This window comes from Melopsittacus undulatus, chromosome 5 (assembly GCF_012275295.1).
Source record: "Melopsittacus undulatus isolate bMelUnd1 chromosome 5, bMelUnd1.mat.Z, whole genome shotgun sequence".
Classification (NCBI taxonomy): Eukaryota; Metazoa; Chordata; class Aves; order Psittaciformes; family Psittaculidae; genus Melopsittacus; species Melopsittacus undulatus.
In genome coordinates this window covers 58,471,586-58,492,530 of record NC_047531.1, presented here as the reverse complement: position 1 = coordinate 58,492,530, position 20,945 = coordinate 58,471,586, and the positions used below count along the sequence as shown (strand labels likewise).

Sequence of the window (20,945 nt, the reverse complement as noted above, 5' to 3'; positions counted from 1 at the left end):
GCTGAGGCAAGTGATTTCACCTCAGCTGGAGCGGCCGGTGGGCGGGAGAACCATCTGCGGCAGCGACCGAGCCAGCAGCCCTCCGGCAGCGCCGCCACAGCGGCCGGGGCACCGACGCCCGACCTGGCCTCCGGCGGCTTGGGGCGGGGGGAGGTTTGCCGGGGCGCTGCGGCTGCCAGCGGAGCTGTGACCCTGCGCCTTGCACCGCCTCTCGGGAGGCCGGAGGAGAGGCTCCCCTACCCAACGCCTTCACCCGACTGCGGTGGAGACCCTCGAGCTGCCCCGCATAAATCGGATACCGCGAGCGGAAGCGCGGCGAGAGCCAGAGCTCGCCTTGGGCTCAGCGTGCGTGCGGGGCCGCGGCTCAGGGCCAGGTGCGGCAGGCACAGCCCGGCTCCGCCCCGCGGGCGCTGATTGGCCCTTTCGAACAGAGCAGCCGGCGCGGGGCGAGTGGGGCGTGTGCTCTGCTGAGCGGCGCGGTGACAGCTCTCGGTCCTGGTCCCGGTCCTGGTCCCGGTGGGTAGCGCGGCGCCACGGAGCAGTGGCAGCGGTAGAAGTGGCAGCGGCAGCGGCAGTGCGCGGGTCTCCCCGCAGACGGGTGTGGCTGGGGGGCGGCAGTGCCCCGGACACGGCGTGCGGGGACGGTGAGGGGCGCCCGAGAGGCGGCAGGTCTGTCCCCTCGTGGGTACCAGGGCTCCGCTGCTGCTGCAGGGTCACGCTTGCGTCGGTGCATCGGGCGCACAGGAGCCGATCTGTGGCACTCGGTCAGTTACGCCTATCTATAGAGGTAGTGCTGGAAACAGGCTGAGAATCGCCCGACTCACGGGACGTATCCCGGTATTGGACTAAGGTTGTCACTGGGATGGGTCGCCCTTCCGGGGGCAGCAGCTCTCGTCTGGGCGAGTCAGCTTCTCTGGCATGGGTGTTGGAAGTGAAGTGCAGTGAAACTAACCTTGGGGATGGGAGAGGGGAGAGTTTTGCATAACAGCCTTTAAACCAGTCTCTCCTGTGCCTCACACAAGCTTTTGAGGATGCTGTGCTGTTTTTGTAGGAAATCTGCCCTAGTGCTGTTGGCTAAAATACTCTTTCATATTGTTTAGTAAGCTGAAAAATGTCTGTCTCCTTCATTTGCCCAAAAGCTGGCTGTATTCCAAGGATACTGTGTGTCATCTTTGCCATAGTGTAAGAACAAGGAATAGGGAAAAAGGGCATGTGTACCTATGCATTTGTAATTCTAAATATACTGGGTGGATCTTTCATAAGAAGACAGGATTTTGTATTTAACTCAAAACAAACTCCTCCTGATTATGGCCAGCCAGCAGCTTGTTCCCTGAGTATCAAGTGATGCTCAATGTTGCTCTGCTGGGAAGAAGTGTGGGGTGTAAATGGGAGGGAGAGGAGGGTTTGTCTGTGGGCATTACTGAGTGGCAGGGGTAGCAGGGTGGTGTGTCTCCTGTTAACCAGCCTCTCCCCAGACTGGATGCTCCTGTGGTAAAGGAGCCGTCTGCACGTCTGCTGCGGAGATGGTGTTGTTGCGATGAAGTGCTCCTCCCTGATTTCAAGTGGTTTTCTCTGCCCTGACAGGTGAATCAGGGCCTTTGACACCCTTTGGAAAGGGAGAGTGGGCTCACTGCCACGGAGAGGTACAGAAAGGCATTCCTGGAGGAGAGCAGTCAGCATGCCTTAATCTAAGTAGATAGTTGCCACCTTAAAGCCCATCACCTTGGACTGACTAGTCTGGTTCTTTCTCTTTTGTGCCTTTGAGGCCTCCTCAAGGAAATAGAGCTCCTGCTGACTCAGTAATGCAACAAAAGGGCTCTATAATTGCTTAGTGACAGAGAGTAGCGCTCTCCTCCAGCGATGTCTCATGCCTACCTCTTTTCTTCTGCATATTAGGATATGTGTACCAAAAAAAATCTTGGCTATCCTGTAGTATGTTTCAACAGATACTGACTTGACAGCTTCTTTCATTTCAGAATATTTGAAAACGTGGGTTTCAGTAGGTACTGTCAAAGTTAATCTACAGTTTCCAGCTGCTCTGGGTTAATCTGTTGTGACTGCCTTTGGGTGTTGATGGAATAGAAGTTGATTATATATCTTAAATATAGGGTGAAGATGTAAAAGTGTTCCTACCTAAGTTTTTTTTAATGGCTCTGTGCATTCAAGGCCTTTTAATCAGTCTATGAATCCCTTTAGGTTCCATTTAAGCTAAGGCAGTGGTTGCTTCATCTATGTTTTAGATATCTGTTAATTGTGTTTTTTTTGTTTATTTCTTTGCAAACTGTGCAGCCAAGTAAGATGGACCTGGACTCGGTTCATCTTGTGCTACAGACTGTATTTGGCGTAGCATGTCTTGCTGATTGGGCCCCAGTGAATGGTCTGTAAAACCTGATACAACTGATACTAACCAGGCTATCTTGTGTAGCATCTTAGAGCATGTGTTTAGCACCCTGAAGTATTTGTATAAAGTGTTTTAGTATTCGCTGACTTTGCTGTTTCTCAGCTTGCCTGAGGGCAAAGTGGTGGGCATCCCTTTGGAGAGTAGAGGCAGACTATGGTCTTGCAAGGCTGTCCTGTGCAGGTTCATGTCCATGGTGTCTGCACCCCTTTTCCTCAGAAATGCCTGTCACTATGCCACATGTCAGTAGATTGCTACATTTTTCTGTCTTTCCTAATGCTGATCTATAGCTCTAGTCCTTTATTGGAGGTTTGGCAGTCAGCCAGACAAAGGCAGCTCCTACCTTCCCCGCTATATCATTTGGGGCTGACCTCCTGTCTCAAAGTCAGTGCTGTTGCATTGTTCTAGATGTAAGGTACCACTAGGACTGGGCAATGTTTCTACTCTCCTCCCATCCCGTGGAGCCTGTTGGCAACAGGAGTGCCCACAGAAATGAGGTGTTCACTGAGCAGTGGGGGAATTCTGTGTTTACTGAGCTTGGAGCTAGGCTGGTTGTCCCCCTGATTGGGAAGTGCTTGCAAGTTTCTGGTGCTTCCCCTGTGGCGGGGGTGAAGCAGGTAGAGACTCCTCCTAAGGACCTTGAAGACATCAGCTGGCTGGGAAATGGGAATGGTATGGCCTGAGACTATGCGTGGGATATGATATGATACAGTCCATTTTCATTCTGTGGTATTTTCTTTTAAGCTGTGATCCCTGAACACCAAATTCCTGTTGAATGAAGGTGAGTTGATAAAACTGATATGTACAGAAACTGATGCTGTTCTAGCTGGAGCTGCCTGAATTCAATATCAGATACTTGACTCATTCATTATGTAGAGCTTTTTGATGCAGGAAACCCAACTGGTTTTAGAAGTTGTCAGATTTGGTTATGACTCCACACAGTACTGCAGGATTCGCCTCACCACAGCATATTCTGCACCCTTGCAGGCTGACTACTTGAAGGTGGCAGACTTCTGGGTCTTCTCATCCCACTTGCTCTCCCTGTAAGTGGTAAGGCTACGTTAATGTGTATTCTCTGCAGTCTCAGAGCTGGACTCTTCGGGCTCTGAAAATGGGTAATTGTTACTATATTTTCCAACTCAAAATTTGTGCAGGGTAGTCTATATCATCAAAGGCTCATTTATTGAGTGTCATTCAGATGCCCTATTTGACTTTCTAGAGAGCCCTTTGGCATATGGGCTTACAAAATAACTTACTTTAGAAGGGCAGCGTCTTCAAGTTCAAGTGCCACAATTTTCCTCAATCCTTTTTCTTTTTCCCCTTTTTTTCCTCTTTTTTGACTAGTTTTTGTTAAGCATGCCACAAAACTGCAGATGCTGAGCATTCTTGTGATAGCTGCTGCGTGAATATTTTGCTTTGTTCGTGTTATGAGTGTTCCCTGTGAATTAGGCTGCCTTTTGTTTCCCTGGGTAATGCGCTTGTTAGCCTATATGGAGCTCCTTATTTTAATGAGACTGGCTTCTCTACTGGCTGTTCTGCTGTTGTTTTATTTATTTTTTTAAATCAATGGAGCCTCTTATTGCGACTCTCTTGGGACAATAGCTTTCTTATGCTAAAGGAAAATGTATTGCCCTGGACGAAGCTGTGGGAAGCATAACATGCTCATTAGTAATGCTTGGTATATGCACTGCCCTTCTCTTGTTCATTCATAGAAGGAAAAATGACATTAAGGAGAGGATGTCTGTTTTTTGTTGTTTTTTTTTTCTTTTCCCTAGAAATAAAAGGAAGGGAAAAAATATCACTTGGAGTGTCCCTGATAAAGTTTGAGAAGTGCTAGCAGTCCTGGTACAAAGAAGTGGCTTCAGCCCGAAAATAAGCTGGTTGCTTGTTAGCTGGTCATAGGGGTAAGTTGGTTTAAATGCCTGATGTGTGGTCCTATGTAGCATGAGAGGGAAAAACGGGAAGGAAACAGCACCATTCTGCTTTCTGGCTAAGAGGAAGGGGGAGAATTTTTGCAGGAATGGGATCTTCTGTGGTGGGTTGTAGAGCCTTTTTTTACAAGAAGGCCAAGTTGCACATCAGGTGGAAAAGAATGCCATCTACATATAAAGCTTAAACATCTGGGACAGGAGAGGGGAGTTATTTATTTTTGAAGGAAAACAGATGAGTTTAAACTGTTTGACAGTGTCTGAAATCTGGTTTCCAGCTTCATCAGCAAGGTGAAGTTTTATTGCAGCTATTAAGTGATGGAGCAAGAAAGTTGTTTCTAAGTGGCTTCAAGACACAGATAGGTACATTTTGAGGTCATAAATCCCTCCACTACCACTTTGGAGAATTATGCTGAGGAAATTCCTTCTGGTATGTGTGTATTCAGCTATCCTGGTAATAATGTGCATTTCTAGACCTGGGGCCTACATTAAGAGACTTACTGATTGATCCCAAGGCCAGTGTAGAGTTTGTGCTGAGTTTTCCCATGATTGAAAGCATTGCTGTAAAATACCGTGTTGGCTTCAGGAGAGAAAAGCCAGGGAAGTGTCCTGATAACTCTATTGCTGCAACAGCTTGCAGCATTCTGTTGAAGACATAAGGTGTGTGATAGTTGCCTGGAAATACAAAATTCCAACAGACATTAATAAAAAGTGATTTCTCTCATGTATCTATGCAAGAAGTCTCATTCTTCAAAATTATTCTTTGCTATAAGATTTTCATAACTTAGAAGTATTTAAGATAAACTCAGGATACATAGATGTGCAGATACAGATGTCTGTACAAGATGCATTTTTGTGGTAGCTTAGAAAAAAAGGGTGAATGCCAACATTGTTACATCCAAGAATGGTTTGGAGTATTTATATTTCTCTTTGGTGAGAGCCTTACAGCTCCTTAAAATCATGTAAACTTTTGACTATTATTTAGGCATATTAAGTTAGTTGCTTCTTTGTGCTGTAATAACTGCCCCTTTACTTAGGGACAGAGAGCTGACATTGACTGAATACTGCATCAAAACATTAGCTACTAAGGTACTTCCCTCTTTCCTCCTCCATTCCCGATAAGACTTGTTCCTGTTTTACCAAAGCAGCACTGGTGGGTTTTTCTTGAAAGCAGAACGGACTGTATTAAAAATACTCTTCTCTTTTTCTAGGGGGAGCAACTAATGTAAATGCAGGTAACCATGCAGAATGCGGTTCAGGTAAATGGCTTTTGTAATGTTTGTATCCCCTATAATATTATTTTGTTTTATTTTAGTGCAAAAATGTACCCTGAAGCAGATGAAATGCTAGAACCCCCCCAGGTTATCTGTATTGAAAAAGACTAATTATTTTCCCATTTTGCTAATGGTGCAATGTGAAAAGATATATAACCTGGTGTTCTCTTCCTAAATGCTGTTACCTAAGGTTTTGAAGTCAAATGCTGAGTTATTGAAGAATTTGTTTGTTGATTAAGAGATATTTTTAAAACTCCTATATAAGTGTAAAAAATTATCTTTTTCATGTACACATGCTGAACTGAAGGAAAGTATTTAAGAATACCAAAAGGCCTCTTTGTCTTCAGGAATTTTGTGCATCAAATTTCAGTGTTGTACTTTTCTTGAAATGTAAAGTACCTCTCCAATATGAAAATATGAAATCCTTAAGGGAAATGCTAAGGATTCGTGTTCAAGAACTGTGCTATGCACTTGCATAGAAATATATTTCCTCTTAACGTCATCATTTTAATGATTTAAACACTAAATGCTTCTGAAACGAATGTCAGAGAAATCAGTAGGCTGCAGTAAATTATATGACAAACTTCAGATTTCATTACTTGAATTTGTTGAGAAATAGAAAAAAAAGCCTGCAACAAATTTAATGCACATTTTCTTCATTTAATATTCAGGAAAAATATGTAATTTTAAATCCCAGGAAGTAAGAGAATGAATGTTGTAGTAGTACTTTTGATGCAAGCATTATTAATGAGAGTTGCACCATCATGACTGCTGCTGTGTTGGTGTATCTGTCTGAAGGGGAATTAATACTTACTGTTTGAATAATCTTCAGCATAATTCAGAACTGCAAATTTTTGCAATATGCCTGCAAATACTAGACCTTGCTGTCTGCAGCTTCCTGACATCTTTTGTAGGTGTGGTTTGGAGATGACCTTCCCTTAAGTCCCCGAAGTCCTCTAACTCCCAGACATGGGCCAGGTTTGGCAGATGTGTGCCTGTATGACCGATGGATATCTGTGCGGCACGAAGCAACTTTGGTGCCTATGCAAGAAGATCTGTCAATCTGGCTGTCTGGCTTGCTGGGTGAGCTTAAAAATCACTGTCTAATAAATTTCAAAGCACTTTCCAATATTCCAGTCAATGCTGACACTTAATACCCATAGTACTGCTAAGATCTGGTGTATCTGAGCCTGAATGGCTAGGAGAATTGCATTAAAATGCATGTTTTGGTTTTGGATTTAATGAGCTGCCACTTCCTAGGGGTAGGATGATTAACCATTCTAATTTATTTGCTGAATCTTGGTAGTCTAATTAAAATCTAATTAAATGGCTATTTGATTTTAGTTCTTTTATACTTTTAGTTCTTTTATACTTTTATATTAATTTTCAGTGTTTAACACTGGAATGCTATTTGAGTTGCCTCTAATGAAACTTCTGTACCTTCTTTGGAGTAACTCTAATATTGTTTTTTTAGGAATAGAAGTCAAAGCAGAACAACTGCTAGAAGAACTTGATAATGGCGTACTACTCTGCCAATTGGTTGGTGTTCTTCAAAACACAATTAAAGAATGCTGTAGCTCAAATAATTTAAGGGTAAGTCATTATGATTTTTTTAATGCATGCATAAACTTCTTAATTGTAAGAAGTAGTAAAAAGAGGCTGATTAACAATAATGTGGCTTGCAGATGGGTAAACTTTGTGCAAAAAATTACTTATATGCTTTGTTAATAAAATCCTAAAGTCCAGGTTTTTAGTTTGATTCCAGTAGAAGTCTTGTCTGAGAGAGATCTAGTCCAAGTCTGGAGTTTGTTCCCCTGACATCAGTGTGGGTTGGTAATAAGATATCCGTTGGCACTCGGTGATATGTTTTATGCCCCAAACTGGTGGCTAAACTCTAGAGTGTAGGTCAGCCATCAAAATATCCAAACTGAGATGTACCTGGACATGGGCTGTAGTGTTTTTGTTTGGAACCAAAACTGAGTTAAAATGTGAATCTCAAGCAACTTCCAGCCTGTGTTTGTCCCATGAAAAATACTGATCTGTTACTTTAAAGTATAAAGCCATGTAGGTAGCATATGTTCAGCCTACAGGGGTATAGCTACAGCAGTGCTTAGATTTGTCAAATAGTAGATCACCAGCCAACGTGCCCTGATTGATAGTGTTTCCCTTGGGGGCAGGAGGAACTGCTCACCATATCCAGACCATTTTTATTTTGTGGTTTACTGTTTTATCTAGTAAAACAATAGTTTTAAATAATGGATATTTACCAGTAAGTAATATAACTACTAATATTAGAATTATTATTAACTGGGGAGACAAGTTTTAGGATGCCAAAGGGTATTTATTCAAGATCCATATGAATGCTCCACATCCTTAGTTATTTGTTTTTGTTTTTTAAAGGAAACACAAGTTATGCATCTTGCCATCTATGAACTGAATTTTTAGTTCTGAAGATATCAATTTAAAACCAAATAAGTACTGAATTTCTTTAAAGGAAACTGCCCCTTGTTCCCTTCTGTTTCCCTCTGCTTTCTAGAACAGGCTCTAAAATGAAGTCTGGCAGCTGAGTATATTTCAGTTTGGTAGGAGTTCTCTATCTGTGCTCATTCTACTGCTGTGAACAGAGCTTGGGAAGGGTGAATACTTACCCAAACCTGTGAAACCACCAATAAGAGTTCTACCCCAGCATATGAGGAAACGGGGGAGCAACTCTTTAGGCAGCCTTTGGGAAAGGCTGCAGAGCTAAGGACTGTTTACTCCATGATTGTTCACAATGATAGGGTGGAATGCTTTCTACATTAGTGTGGCTTTTTTAATAGAATGCATGGTGGGTTGCACACAAAATAGTTACTAAACACTGTTTCTGCACTCTGAATTGAGGGTTTCTTTTCCTTTGCAAATATGCTTTGAAATCTGTTTGGCAATGTTGATGTGCACAATGTACTTTTTGTTTTCTTCCCTTGCCAGAATTTTCCTATGAGAAAAATTCCATGTAAGAAGGATGCTCCATCAGGATCTTTTTTTGCCAGAGATAATACAGCCAACTTTCTTAACTGGTGTAGGGCCATTGGAGTTGATGAGACTTATCTCTTTGAGTCTGAAGGTTTAGGTAAATCTACCTTTTTGTAAGACTTGCTTTGATCTCTATGTGGATAACTACCTAGTCAGGGAGATCTCTTGTGTACAGTCTTTTGAAGTCTTTGTCATAGATATGCCTGTCTCATGCAAGCTATTAATGCTTTTACTTATTTTAAGGAAGTGTTCAAGTAGAAGCCTTGAAAACTTAGTTTAGTGACTGCTCTAACTCACATGATGCTTTTCCAGACTTCTAAAAGTTGCTGTATGGGACGAAGTGGGGAAGTGACAGTTGTGCAGCAAACTTTCATGTTTTCCTTCAGTGAAAAGACCCACTGAGAAAAAGAGAAGAAAAGTTTGGTTTCACTTTCCCTGTGTGGGAAGACCACAGAGCCATGGAGTCAATTCACAATAAGATCCTTTATTTGGAGTTAGAGCTCATTCTTGTTGCAGAAAGCCCTCAGAATTCTGAATTCATGACTGCTAAATTTGGTAACTACAACAAGGCAGTGTGCCTGAAGTGGCAACAGTCTGTTGTTAATTAACATTTACTTCAGGACCTACTTGACATGACTAAATCATTTGTGTTTTCTCATTTAGTAAGATAGTTATAAAAATAAATATTGCCAACTGTGTGTGTACGACTGCCCCAATGCACAATCTGTCCCATATAACAAACAGCTTCTAGACTGATACTTCCAGATGGAATAAAACTTGCTTAACTGCTAATTAAGAGTAAGTGTGCTTTAATTGCATGGTAAATAATGAAATGCTCTTCTACCAGCTATTATGTCAGTAAAAATTAATTAATACAAACCTTTCTGTGGCAAGCCAAAGACTGGAGTCTTTTTGGCTGCTTCTTTATTTATGTTTTTAAAAGGCAAAATATCTGCCTGTCAGCAGAACAGCAAAAATTTGCAAAGTACCTTTTGTTTTCAGTAATCAGATGCAGTTGTCACAATGTTTACTAGATTTTCTCTAAGCCTTTGTGCCATTTAATGTAATTTAGATGGGAGGAACTGTTTTCATTAGCTGCTTTTCTTTCAAGCTCTCCTCCTGCCTAGTTGGACTGCCCATGCTTTCTCTATTGGATAAGACATCTTTTAGAATAGTTGAGAAAAAAATCCTCATTTGCATCTGTCTCAGTCTGATTTAATTAGGGAGTGGATCTCTCCTCAGTGCCACGAAATACAGATGAGTAGGAGAGCTGAGATACAGGAAAATTGGTTTTAATTTGTCTTTTTGCAGTGCAACTTGTATAAACCACATTGCTTAAACATCATAGTTCCTGAGAGTGGATGGGTAACTAGAACCTGTTTAGCTTCCCTGAGATAAGCAGGCAGGATTTCCTAATACTGTGGCTTTTGCTCATAGCTAAGAAGTGTTTTGAAGTCTGATTGTAACTCTTGACACAAGCTTGCTTTATGGTATAAATGTCTTCTGTGAGCCTTTCTGGCAGTCAAAATGAGCAGACTTGCAGCCTCATTGATGAAACATTCTTTCCACTGGTGTTCTCCATCAAACTTTCAATCCATTCTTTATGAATAAAATAGTGGAAAGACAATTTAACAATTTTCTCTTTCCCATCAGATATTTAGAGCAATGCCTCCTGAAAAGTGTGGATGGCTGTGAAGGTAATAAACTAAGTGGCTCCTGAGATGGTAGAAAGGGAGGGTAGCCATCATGGGACCCCCTTTGACATCCAGCCAAAACAAATTTCTTGATCTCTCTTAGGGGTAAATTTGCGTTTTTCTATTCTAGATTCAGGCAAATAACACCACTTCTGTTACAGCTGGCAAAAACACACACCAAAAAAAAAAGGGATTAAGTGACCTCTGGCACCTTTTATTTTATGGCTGTGTCAACTTTCTATTTTAGATTTACCCTTCGTAATCAGATACTTTTAAAAAGTAGACTGGTGTAGGTGATGTAAGCAAGAACATCTGCCCGTACTCTGCTTATACTTTAGGAAACACTTCAGTCTTATTTAAAGCAAAGTTGTTTTAAATTTAAATTGAACATCAGGAAGATGTTAGGTTTCATCTGCAGATATAGAGCTGGCTCTTTATGTTTCTCTTCAGAGAGTTTCTACTGAATATTGTTACTGCACATTGCAAAGAAAGTCTGGCTTGTTCATATAAAAGTTATACCTTATCATACCTACAGCTTTTCCCATTTCTTACACTTACTGCTGGCTGGGGAAAAAACAGTGCTATGTGTGTGGATTGAGGGGAGCTGAATGACCTTTCTCCCAGCCTTTGGTTTCTGAGTTATTAGGCAGTATTACTGGTTGGCTAAAAAATTGCAGGGATGTTTTTTCTTTTTTTTCCAAAGCCTTCATAGAACTGTTCGTAGAACATTTTGAAAGCACCTCAATTTTAAGGGTTGGACTGTGACAGAGAAAGAAGTAGTTACTTGTGGGTGAGATTTTAAACTATTTTCTTTCTCTGTTTATGGCCTAACTTCTTTTTCCTTGCTCACCTAAAGATGGAAAGATGACAAAACAGACATTGTTTTCCTTCTGCCTCTTCCAATCTTCAGTGCAGCAGTAGAAATGATTAAATGTTTTCATTTCAAATCTGTTAAGAAAATTCAGAAGAGCTGCCACAGTCGTCTTCACACTGCTTGGTCATCACCTCACTCTTCCGTCTCATTCTTCAGCTCTCCTGATTGTCATTTTGTGTGCCTACATGGCCAAGTAACATGCACCTGCTAAAGCTTGTCTGAATTGAGGGGTACAAAGCAGCCTCTGCATTGGGCACTAGCTGGGTTAATGTGGGCACAGTCTTTGAGAAGCAAAGCCTAATGCAAAAATCAGTGCTGCTAACATCTGAAATAGAATTGCTTCTTCTCTGTGATCACAGCCAATATCTAATGTTTCAATCTGAGTATTTGTCTCTTTAAACCAATGTCATTCTCGTCTCCTTCTTACAGTCAGGGGTTTTGACCATCCTTTTCAGACACAGCCTCACAAAGATATCAAATGCTGAAGCAAACCTCTGGGTGGATGGGGCAGGAGATAGAGGCTGATAGGGTGGGGTGAAATGTGAGTATAGCATGAGGTAGGGTAGCTGCCACAGGCAAAGTGGAACTGGGTGAATCTGCCAGCTCCTGCTGGCACCCGGAGCCGGCCACTCTTAAAGTGATAAGAAAAAAGATATGTTGCTTACTGAAATGGTAACATCATCCAGATTATTCTTTCACAGCCATGGGTTTAAACCACTTGGGTTGACTGGCTGTATAGACATCCACTTGTCAGCTAGGCCATTTGCAGTATATTCTATCAGCTATTCACCTACAGAGTGTCTGTATGCACAAGCAAGGACAGATGGAGTATATTTTCCTATTTGCAGTTTCTGAATACTCTTCATCTTTAATACTGCAATAATGTATTTGGGGATAGCAAAGGGAAAGCCCTTGGATTTTCCTCCTAAGCATAAGAGAAGCATATTTCTCTTAGGAGGTAGAGAAGAATTTGGTTTCAGGAGTGCCAGGATGGGTTTAAACATTTTATAGAATAGAAAATTAGATCTGGGAAGCATATAGTGCTTTATCAATGATAATGTTGCTTGCAGAAGCAATAACTGGGTAGAATGATGACAAAGTTAGTAATCTATTCCTTATCTTCCCTTCTTTGTGTACTTCATTGCACAGGGCTCTCTACAGTAAATACAAGCTGTAACTCCCTTTTATTCTCTTCCCTTTTAGTTCTGCACAAGGATCCAAGACAAGTGTATCTTTGTCTGTTGGAAATTGGGCGCATTGTGTCCAGGTATGTGATCTGCACATGCTCCTAACGAGACAGTGAAGAACACATTCTATTAAGTAAAAGCTAAGATAAAGTTAAGAGTCTGTCGCCATTAAGTGCAATACAGTAAATGTTAATTCTGTGCAGAAAGTAGAGATGAACTTTTCTAGGACCATTGTACAATATAAGTATTTTTCAACTATTAGATTTTTTCCATGGAAAGGTGCTGATCCACTGTTTTTTATAGCTGTATGTTTAAATGCTATGTTCAGCTTATAGATATGTGTACATCTTGGAAGAAACTCACTGACATTAAATACAGTTTTAAGGTTGTTACTTTTTAAGATTTTTGGCAGATATCGATCATTCTCTAATTTTAGACTTTTAATTCATTTCAAGTGCAGAACTGGATGCTACATTGAACGTGACCCGAATTATGTAGTTTTGACTATATTTTTACTGTTGTCTTTGGTATCTCCAAGACCACTTTAGAGGGTGCTTCTACTAGAAACTCAAGCTGTTCCTTCTCTTGGATTATTAAGACAGTTATTCCTCTGACTGATTTAGTGTTGTTCCCTGTCAGTCAAGCCACTCAAAATTTTGCATGTTTGTTATCATCATTTTTTGTTTTCTTTAGTAAATTAGCAATTAAACTGTTCACTTATGAATTTGAGGTATGGAGTTGAACCTCCTGTGCTAGTAAAACTAGAGAAGGAAATTGAGCTGGAAGAAACACTGCTAATGACTTCTGGACCACCATCACCTATTAGCACAGCAAAGTCATGTTGTCACCATGGGGAGCTACATGAGGCAGTAAGTACTACTTATTTATTGTGTTCTGAGCTTTACATCAAGTTCTACGTTTGATACTTCTGTGATCCGACTCGGTAAGCATTTATTTTAAAGATCCTCTATGTTGTAATGTAAAACATTGCTTTTTTGGGAAAGTCAGCCGCAAGATCCTCAGTGTCTCTGAAAACTCACTATTTTTCCTTCTTGGCAATTTAAGTTTCTGAGTGCCTGTAAGAGGCACATCTTTTCTAACCCAGGACTTATCGGAGGACCTTTTCTCCTTTTTTAAGTGGTTTCCTTCTTGGGTGTCACATAGAAGATTAACTCATAAAAGTCAGAGAGAACTCTGAAGTACTCCTGGGTCAGGTGTAGCAATGGATTTGGTCAGCGGGGAAAACCAGGCACTTGTTTCCATTTTTAGAGACCATAACAGAGTCTTTACAAGGTTGTGATTGGAACTGATGCTGCTATGCATGATGTTATGAGCAAATCTTATGTGAAATTAGAAACAACTTCAAATTGAAGAAATTGTGAAAATTGGATTGGGACAACTAAAAAATGTTTGTGCGTACAGTTTGTTCTTTAATCTTTTATTTGACATTTTGAGGCTCTGTGTAGCTAAGATTTTACTGTGAGGGTACAGAATTCTAGGGTTATCTTAGTTATAGGATGAAGATAACAGTATCTTTTTGTGTATTAAATATCTCAAACTGTTAAACACATGCTTCTGTCAAAGTACAAATGCTTTCATTTTTAATAACTAGGTTAAACATATAGCAGAAGATCCTCCCTGCAGTTGTTCCCATCGATTTTCAATTGAATACTTATCAGAGGGACGTTATAGACTGGGAGATAAAGTACTCTTCATACGAGTAAGTACTTTCTTAGAATTCCAATTTATATTCATGTTGGGAAGAGAAATACTTTTAAATGACATACCTCATTTCTATGGCATTGTTTTAGAATTACAGGATGATTTAGGTTGGGACACCATGCCATCCAATTCCCTATTCAGAGTAGGTGTAGCTACTTAGATCTTACAACCACTGATTTTACAATCTCATTCAACTAAGTTAATTACTCTTCTCTGTGCTGTTTCTTAAATTTCAGTAAGAACTTGCAATATAAATAAGGATAATGCTATAGAACATTCTGAGAACATTGCTTGTTCAAAATCTGGACACTTGGGGGTTTATAATTTGTAGGGTACTTGATCACTCTTTTCAACAGGCATAAGAGCTTGTGTTACAAGCACATCCATAATGTGGACAAAACCTGTATCCAAAGCTCTATATACTAGATAAAGATGCTGACAGAAGGGTTAAAGTGTCTTCTGAATATATGCTTTCATTATTTCCTGGCACATAACAACTGTCTCTGCAGGAGAAACTGTTTAATAAAAGAACTGCGAAGCATAAACCTTATTTATCACATAATTTCTCTTTTAAAAAAAAAGTATTTCTCTGTAAGAAAGGAGGTCCTATTTCTGGTCAATTTCAATAAATGTGTTAATGTAAGAAGAAGACATAATGCTGCATAAAACAAGATAGAAACATCTCTTGTTCTTCTCCTGCTCTCTTTTCCCCCCCTCCCCCTCTTCCTCCATTCTCAGATGCTACATGGCAAGCATGTGATGGTCCGTGTTGGTGGAGGCTGGGACACTCTTCAAGGTTTTCTACTTAAATATGATCCATGCCGAGTGCTTCAGTTTGCAACTCTGGAACAAAAAATCCTAGCATTTCAGAAAGGAGTCACCAGCGACAGTGTCCCCAGCTCATCAGCTAGACTTCAGGAGCCCCCTGTTATGAATCCAATGTCAGCTGTCAGTATGTTTCAAAAGCAGCCATCAAAACCCCTGACTCCTGTTTCAACTCTTGGGGCCAGTGCCAAGAAGGCTTTATCTAAACGTCCTCAGTCCCCTGTCCTGACATCATCAAAAGTGCCAGTGCTTCCATCCTCCACAGCCAAGTCATTGACAGTCAGGTCCAAATTGCAAGGATCTTCAGCACCAGGCATGCAGTCTCCTCTGAAACCATTAGCTGGCACCTCAAAGAAACTGGAGTCTCCTGCACACAGTTCACCAGCTTCTGCTTCTTCACAGCCTCTAAGCAAAAGCTCTTCATCTGCAGAAGCAAGAGCAGCTCTTGTTCACTCTGAAACATTGCGCAAACGTATTTGGCCCCTTGATGCTCCTAAGATGAAATTTACCCTGCCTCAGGGCTCTCCAGCACCAGCGCTACATCCTGCCTCCTCATCCCCTAAAAACCAGCCATCTCCCTTGCCTGGGACGGCTGAAACGATCACTTCAAAACAGAAGCGTGTCCCTACTAAATGCAAACCTGTATCTGACAAGAAACTCAAAGTGAATTCAGTTAGTCCAAAGGCTGCTCAGGCACCTGCAACAAACCTCCATGCTGTTGCCAAGTTTGCACAATCTCAGCAGCTCCTTGCAAAACCTCATTCTGAAAATGCTATTCAGACCTCAGGAACTAGGTCTCAGCATCCTCGGAAAGCTCCACAAACAGCTACTGACCAGGCAAGGAACCTGAAAAGTCCTTCAGTCCTAAAACACTCGGCTTCTGCACCTTCCCTTGCAGTTAACAAAGCATTAAAGTCACCACCTGCGCTGGTATCTACAAGCAAAAATGTATCATCAGCTGTCAATAAGCAGCCTAATGCCAGTAAACCCCCTTGGGTTGGACCCACTTCATCCAGGCCTCCTGAACGCGCTCCTTTATCTGTTGTACGGCTTCCTCAAACTTCAGCCAAAGAGGCAGTGACCAAAAAACCAGCACAGCCTTCAACAAAAAACTTGCAAGTGACCGAAAGCTTGGCCCCAGCAGCCAAGAAGCCTCTCCCTAAGGGAAAATCAGCAATGGCGTGTAACAAAGGAACGCCTGGGGTATCAAAAAGTCCTCTTATGAAGAGCAGGCAAGATGATCACTATTTTGTTATGACAGGGAGTAAAAAACCCAGAAAATAACCAAATTGTTACTTTCTCTGGAAGTCTGAATTTTGTTCCTGTGGGCCTCTTGTAACTGCTACACTGAAGACAAGGAAAAAAGTTTAATAACACTACATTTGCCATGAAATATTAGGTATAGCCTACATTTTGCTGCGTAACTTAGAGTAAGAACTGTATTTATTTTGTGGTTTTGAAACTACTATTTGGATATATTTAGAAGTGAGCTTGCTTGCTGTGTAGCACTGCAGAATAGAGAGTAACATCCCTGCTTGCTGCTAGGCTGACCTGCTGCAGGGAAGTTGGGAGAGAGGAGAGGGGGAGCTAGGGCTGCTGCTTTTGCTGCCACTCATTTTCAAGGGAGCAAAGCCTGCCCAAGAAACATCTATACTAGGCAGAGCCTAGGTGGATCTGGCACATCTGCACTGAGGCCCTTGTCAAGCGATAGAGCTGTGCACAAGCTGTAAAATGTATAATACGTCAAACAAAAGTGGGTTTTAGTTCAATGTTGTATTGGAACCCAAATTTGAGTCATCTGCATGTATTAGAAAGAGAAATTTCTAGTCATGTTTAGCTTTGACAACTCCCATTATCAGTGTTCACTGTGCCCCCCATATGCCTTAAAGTGGCTTCTGCTCACTTGGAAGTGGAGCCTTCTTAGTTTAAGTTGGATGTGGAAAATCATGGCCTTGATTCGTTGCTCTCATTGTGCCTTAGCCTTTCAAATTCAAGACAGATCTCTTCAGTGAGCAATGCTACTTTTACAGTCCTGAGCAGATAACCTTAATTAGAGCCCAGTCTTTCCTAGAAAGCTCTTGCTGCATGGAGAGAAGCTTCTGAATTTTGCTGGGAGGATACTTTCCCCTGGGATAAAGCCCCAAAGCAACTCCTGCTCCAGCAGCACAGAGTTGCCAGTACTAACTTGTACTGGCAGAGCCTTACTGCTCTGTGGGAGTAGCCTTTACATGTAAAAGTATTTAGTGATTCTAAATTTGGTTTTATCAGTGTTGCAGGTTAATTTTTATTGGTAGTCTCAGTCTACAGCAGCTTTTTTGGTTTCATTTATGGAGACCTTTTTACTGGCTCTCCTGTATTACCTTCTGGAGGTAAGGAGTAGCTTCCCAAAGAAGCACCAAGGAACTGCATTTGCTTTTAAACTTACAAAGTGCCAGAAATCTATGCACTGTTTAGACTTTCAACTCCTGAACATGTTCAGGTTTAAATATCTGTGGTGCTCAACACCTTTACCCTTAACAGAAGTAAGTTTAATGGTAGGTTAATAAAAATTACTGTCTTTGGGAGTAGCATTGTTTGGGATATTTTGGTTTTAATGAACAGTTGTTCCTGCAGACACTGGGGAGCTCTCAAGGTCTGTGAAGAGACACTGCTGACTTCTACAGATCATCACTTCTGCTCTGTTCCCAGGATATTTACTTATGGGCAAGAGAAGACATGCATGGAAACTGTAGTTTATGATGTTATATATTTAATGATACTTTTTTTTCCCCTTGGAACTAGCATAAGCAAGCATCATAAACTGAGTTCTCATGTGCAGTGGCAAAGTGATTGAGCTGTCTTACTGAGCACCTTGTTAGCTTTTTTATTTATGATTCTATTTATGCATATCTACTGTACAATACTGCTTACCACCTGCTGTGAGTAAACAGTAAATACTAATATCAAAACTGCACGAGGAAAACAGATCAGTTTTAATAACATGAACACAAATCCCACAAGCAATGTTGTATGTTTGGGGAAGGCCTTAGGCTTGCTTGTTTTATAAATAAACTGGTCAAAGCTGCTACTGCAAATGTTAAGAATAATATTGACTGTAGTGGACTGCTTTCAGGTTTGATAAATTTGGCACACAGTTTCATATACAGAAAGCATTTTACAGTAGTTGAGTTGATTTTTATTTTGGGCTTCCAAAAGCAAGCTATGGTGTGCTATATCTCATGCAGATTAATAGCTGAACTCTTGGGGTTTCTTTGTGCACTGGGTCTGGCTGAGATGGAGTTAACTTTCTTTACAGTATCCCATATGGTGCTGTGTTTCAGATTTGTGACTAAAAATCAGTGTTGATATCACACCAATATTTTGGTTATTGCTGAACAGTCCTTGTACAGGGTTAAGGCTTTCTCTTTTTCCTGTTCTGACACCACAGCAATTAGGCTGGTGGTGGGCAAGAGACTGGGAGAGGCACGTCTTTGATAGCCAACCCTGACTGGACAAAGGGCTATTCCATATTACATATTGTCACCCTCAGCAATAAGAGCAGAGTAGAGGACAGAGGATTTTGTAGGGGGGTTGCCTTCCAAGGTGCTGTTGTTTGCAGATTTGGCTGGGCATTGATTGCCTGTGGAAAGTAGTGAGTGATTGCTTTTGCATCACTTGGTGGTTTGTTTTTTCCCTCTTTCTTTTGTTTATTAAACTGTCTGTCTCAGCTGGTGAGTTTCCTTGCTTTTGCTGCTGCTCTTCCTCACCTTCCTGGGAATGGAGAGGAGAGTGAGTGAGCAGCTGTGTGGGAGCTTGGCTGCTGGCTGGGGTCAAACCCACAACACCTTTTGAACCGTTGACAAGGGCTTTAGTAATGATCTAAGCCCTTGGATCCGAGTGTGAAAGCTATCTCAATATCTCCTTTTGAACTATAAATTAAAGAGAAAATGAAGCAGATGGCTTAATCTTTGTGCTCCATTATTTTGGGCAATACAGTGAAGGGTCTGGTTCAAAATTAAAGAGTAAGCTTTCACAGTTGAAACCTTAATCAGCCAATTTAAAGATGGTTCTCCTGTTGCATGTGGATAGGCTTGGGTTTATTACAAAAATAGTATATTTGAGCATGGACCAACTTCTGTGAATATTGCAGTTTCCAACTTCATAGTCGTATTCTAACTATGGGTGTCATGTAAAATGAGGTGAACCAAGAATTAAGATGTAACAAGTACATCCTAATGGAAATACATACTTCTTTTGCAACGTTGACATTGCCAAATAGGAAGTCTAATATTCAGCTTGTATTACTTTTTGTGAGGGAAAGATAACCTGGAGCAAGAATCTAACTGAATTCTCCATGTGTATTGATGCCCTTCTGTATGAATACTTATTTTAAATAAACATACACTCTGCCTTTTTCACATGCACAGATTATTTTTCTGCTGTAATCTTTTTGGGGGGAGGGAAAGAGTTTACTTCAAAAGATTTATGTTTTAGCTCTACCAACACATCAATAGTAGTTTTTATCTCAGGCTATTATAAAGACATAAATAGCTGCTTCTAATCCACCTCACTCTGACCCTAGTTTCAGTATGACTGATTGACTAGAAGGGGCTTCCTACTCTTCCCTAGCTGTGACACCACCTGAGTAGTTTTGGACAAGTCTCAGACAGTTTTATTCTTTGCAAGTTTATTTGAAATGTTTGTGTACCAATATTATCCATGCTTACATCTTGTCAACAAACTTTAGACCCATCTAACAAACTTTATTGGTTTTACTGAGAGGAGAACTGGGTCATCTCATTGGAGTCACTGAATTAACTTTTTTTTCCTCCATATTTGTTTTTTTTAAAGATGTTTTAATAGCTGCAGTTCCCTGCATGTTCCAAAGTGGCTTCAGTTCCTGCCACTCTGATGCTGGTGCCTAATCATATACATATACTAATCCTTCCACTTCAGCTTTGTCTTGTAAGTGCATTCTTGTGGCATCTACCATACTTGTTCGTACAAGACCAAGCTCTGCAGGATGTTAGTTATAACTTTCTTTTGAGAGATGGTAGCATTACAGCTGGGCAATAAAATACAGACAGCCCAAGACTCCCTCAGGTAAGTATCTTAATCATCACACTATACAATGTCATGCCTTCTGTCCCAGGGAATCTTAAATCACTTACTATCCATGAGCAAAGCTTTGAAAGGAGATATGGAAGATATTTTTTCCTCCTACTCCAAAACTGCCTTCATTGTTGGTAGGTGTTACACACTGTGGTAAAACTGCATGTTTTATTCTGAATGAGGATGAAGCTGAGATTTCCTCCTTCCTGGTCTAGCTTTCTAGCGGTATTAGACCTTAATAGAAAAGATGGGATCATTAACAGGTAGCCTAATAGCCTCTTTGGCATGTTCTAGGTGATTTAGTTAGGGTTCCAGTTACTACTCCCACATGACATTCCTAACCAGGGGAAGCCATGCTTTTCTGCACTTTTAACCCTGTGCTGCAACTCCCTGACAAAATTGCCTGCAACAATATTTCCATTTTCTTTGCTAGAAGTAAATTGTGTAGTGCAACTATCATGCTCTACACAAAGTTGTCCATACTTTTCTAGTAATTGTGTGGCTATTGTATTGTCTTGTGCTTAACAGGTTTTCTATAGTAGTCACCAAAATGCTCTGTCCCTCATCACATACTGTAAGTCTGGCTGTCAGAAAAGCACAATTTATTATATTGTGACAATTTACCGCATGTACTCAACAGAGCTTAACGGCTGGACCTGATGATCTTAAAAGTATTTTCCAGTATAAACTATTCTATGATTCTATGAAAGTTCAGCTATTCAGTCAACAGAACATCTTTCTTTTCTCCTTCATGTTCTCATTATGATCTTTCTGTAGCTGAAACAGGTCAGGATGCCCTATGGGTTTTATACCTTTAACTGCAGCCCTTAGATCTCTTTTTGGTTCTGCTGTTATGAAGAGAAGGAAGGAAAGACTTGTGAAGGCTGCATCTGTGCTCCCTTTACTTGCTAGTGTTTAAGCAGGAGAAATGCTGCATAAA

The 20,945-nt window shown here is 41.0% G+C and overlaps 1 protein-coding gene across 8 annotated transcripts; it reads left to right on the top strand.

Annotated features, from left to right (window-relative positions):
• Nucleotides 1-454: 454 nt before the first annotated feature.
• On the top strand, nucleotides 455-19,322 carry GAS2L3 (growth arrest specific 2 like 3). Of its 8 annotated transcripts, none has more exons than XM_034063033.1 (11): nucleotides 455-516; nucleotides 3,386-3,441; nucleotides 4,174-4,302; nucleotides 5,538-5,585; nucleotides 6,515-6,683; nucleotides 7,075-7,193; nucleotides 8,568-8,709; nucleotides 12,384-12,447; nucleotides 13,098-13,236; nucleotides 13,980-14,087; nucleotides 14,828-19,322. In XM_034063033.1, the coding sequence occupies exons 4-11, from the start codon at nucleotides 5,556-5,558 to the stop codon at nucleotides 16,196-16,198; spliced, it is 2,142 nt and encodes a 713-aa protein (XP_033918924.1). In that variant the 5' UTR covers nucleotides 455-516; nucleotides 3,386-3,441; nucleotides 4,174-4,302; nucleotides 5,538-5,555; the 3' UTR covers nucleotides 16,199-19,322. The 8 variants fall into 8 exon arrangements, with proteins under 8 accessions (XP_033918924.1, XP_033918930.1, XP_033918927.1 ...); XM_034063039.1 differs by having other exon boundaries at nucleotides 3,386-3,448; XM_034063036.1 differs by having other exon boundaries at nucleotides 467-516; nucleotides 3,290-3,441.
• Nucleotides 19,323-20,945: the final 1,623 nt, after the last annotated feature.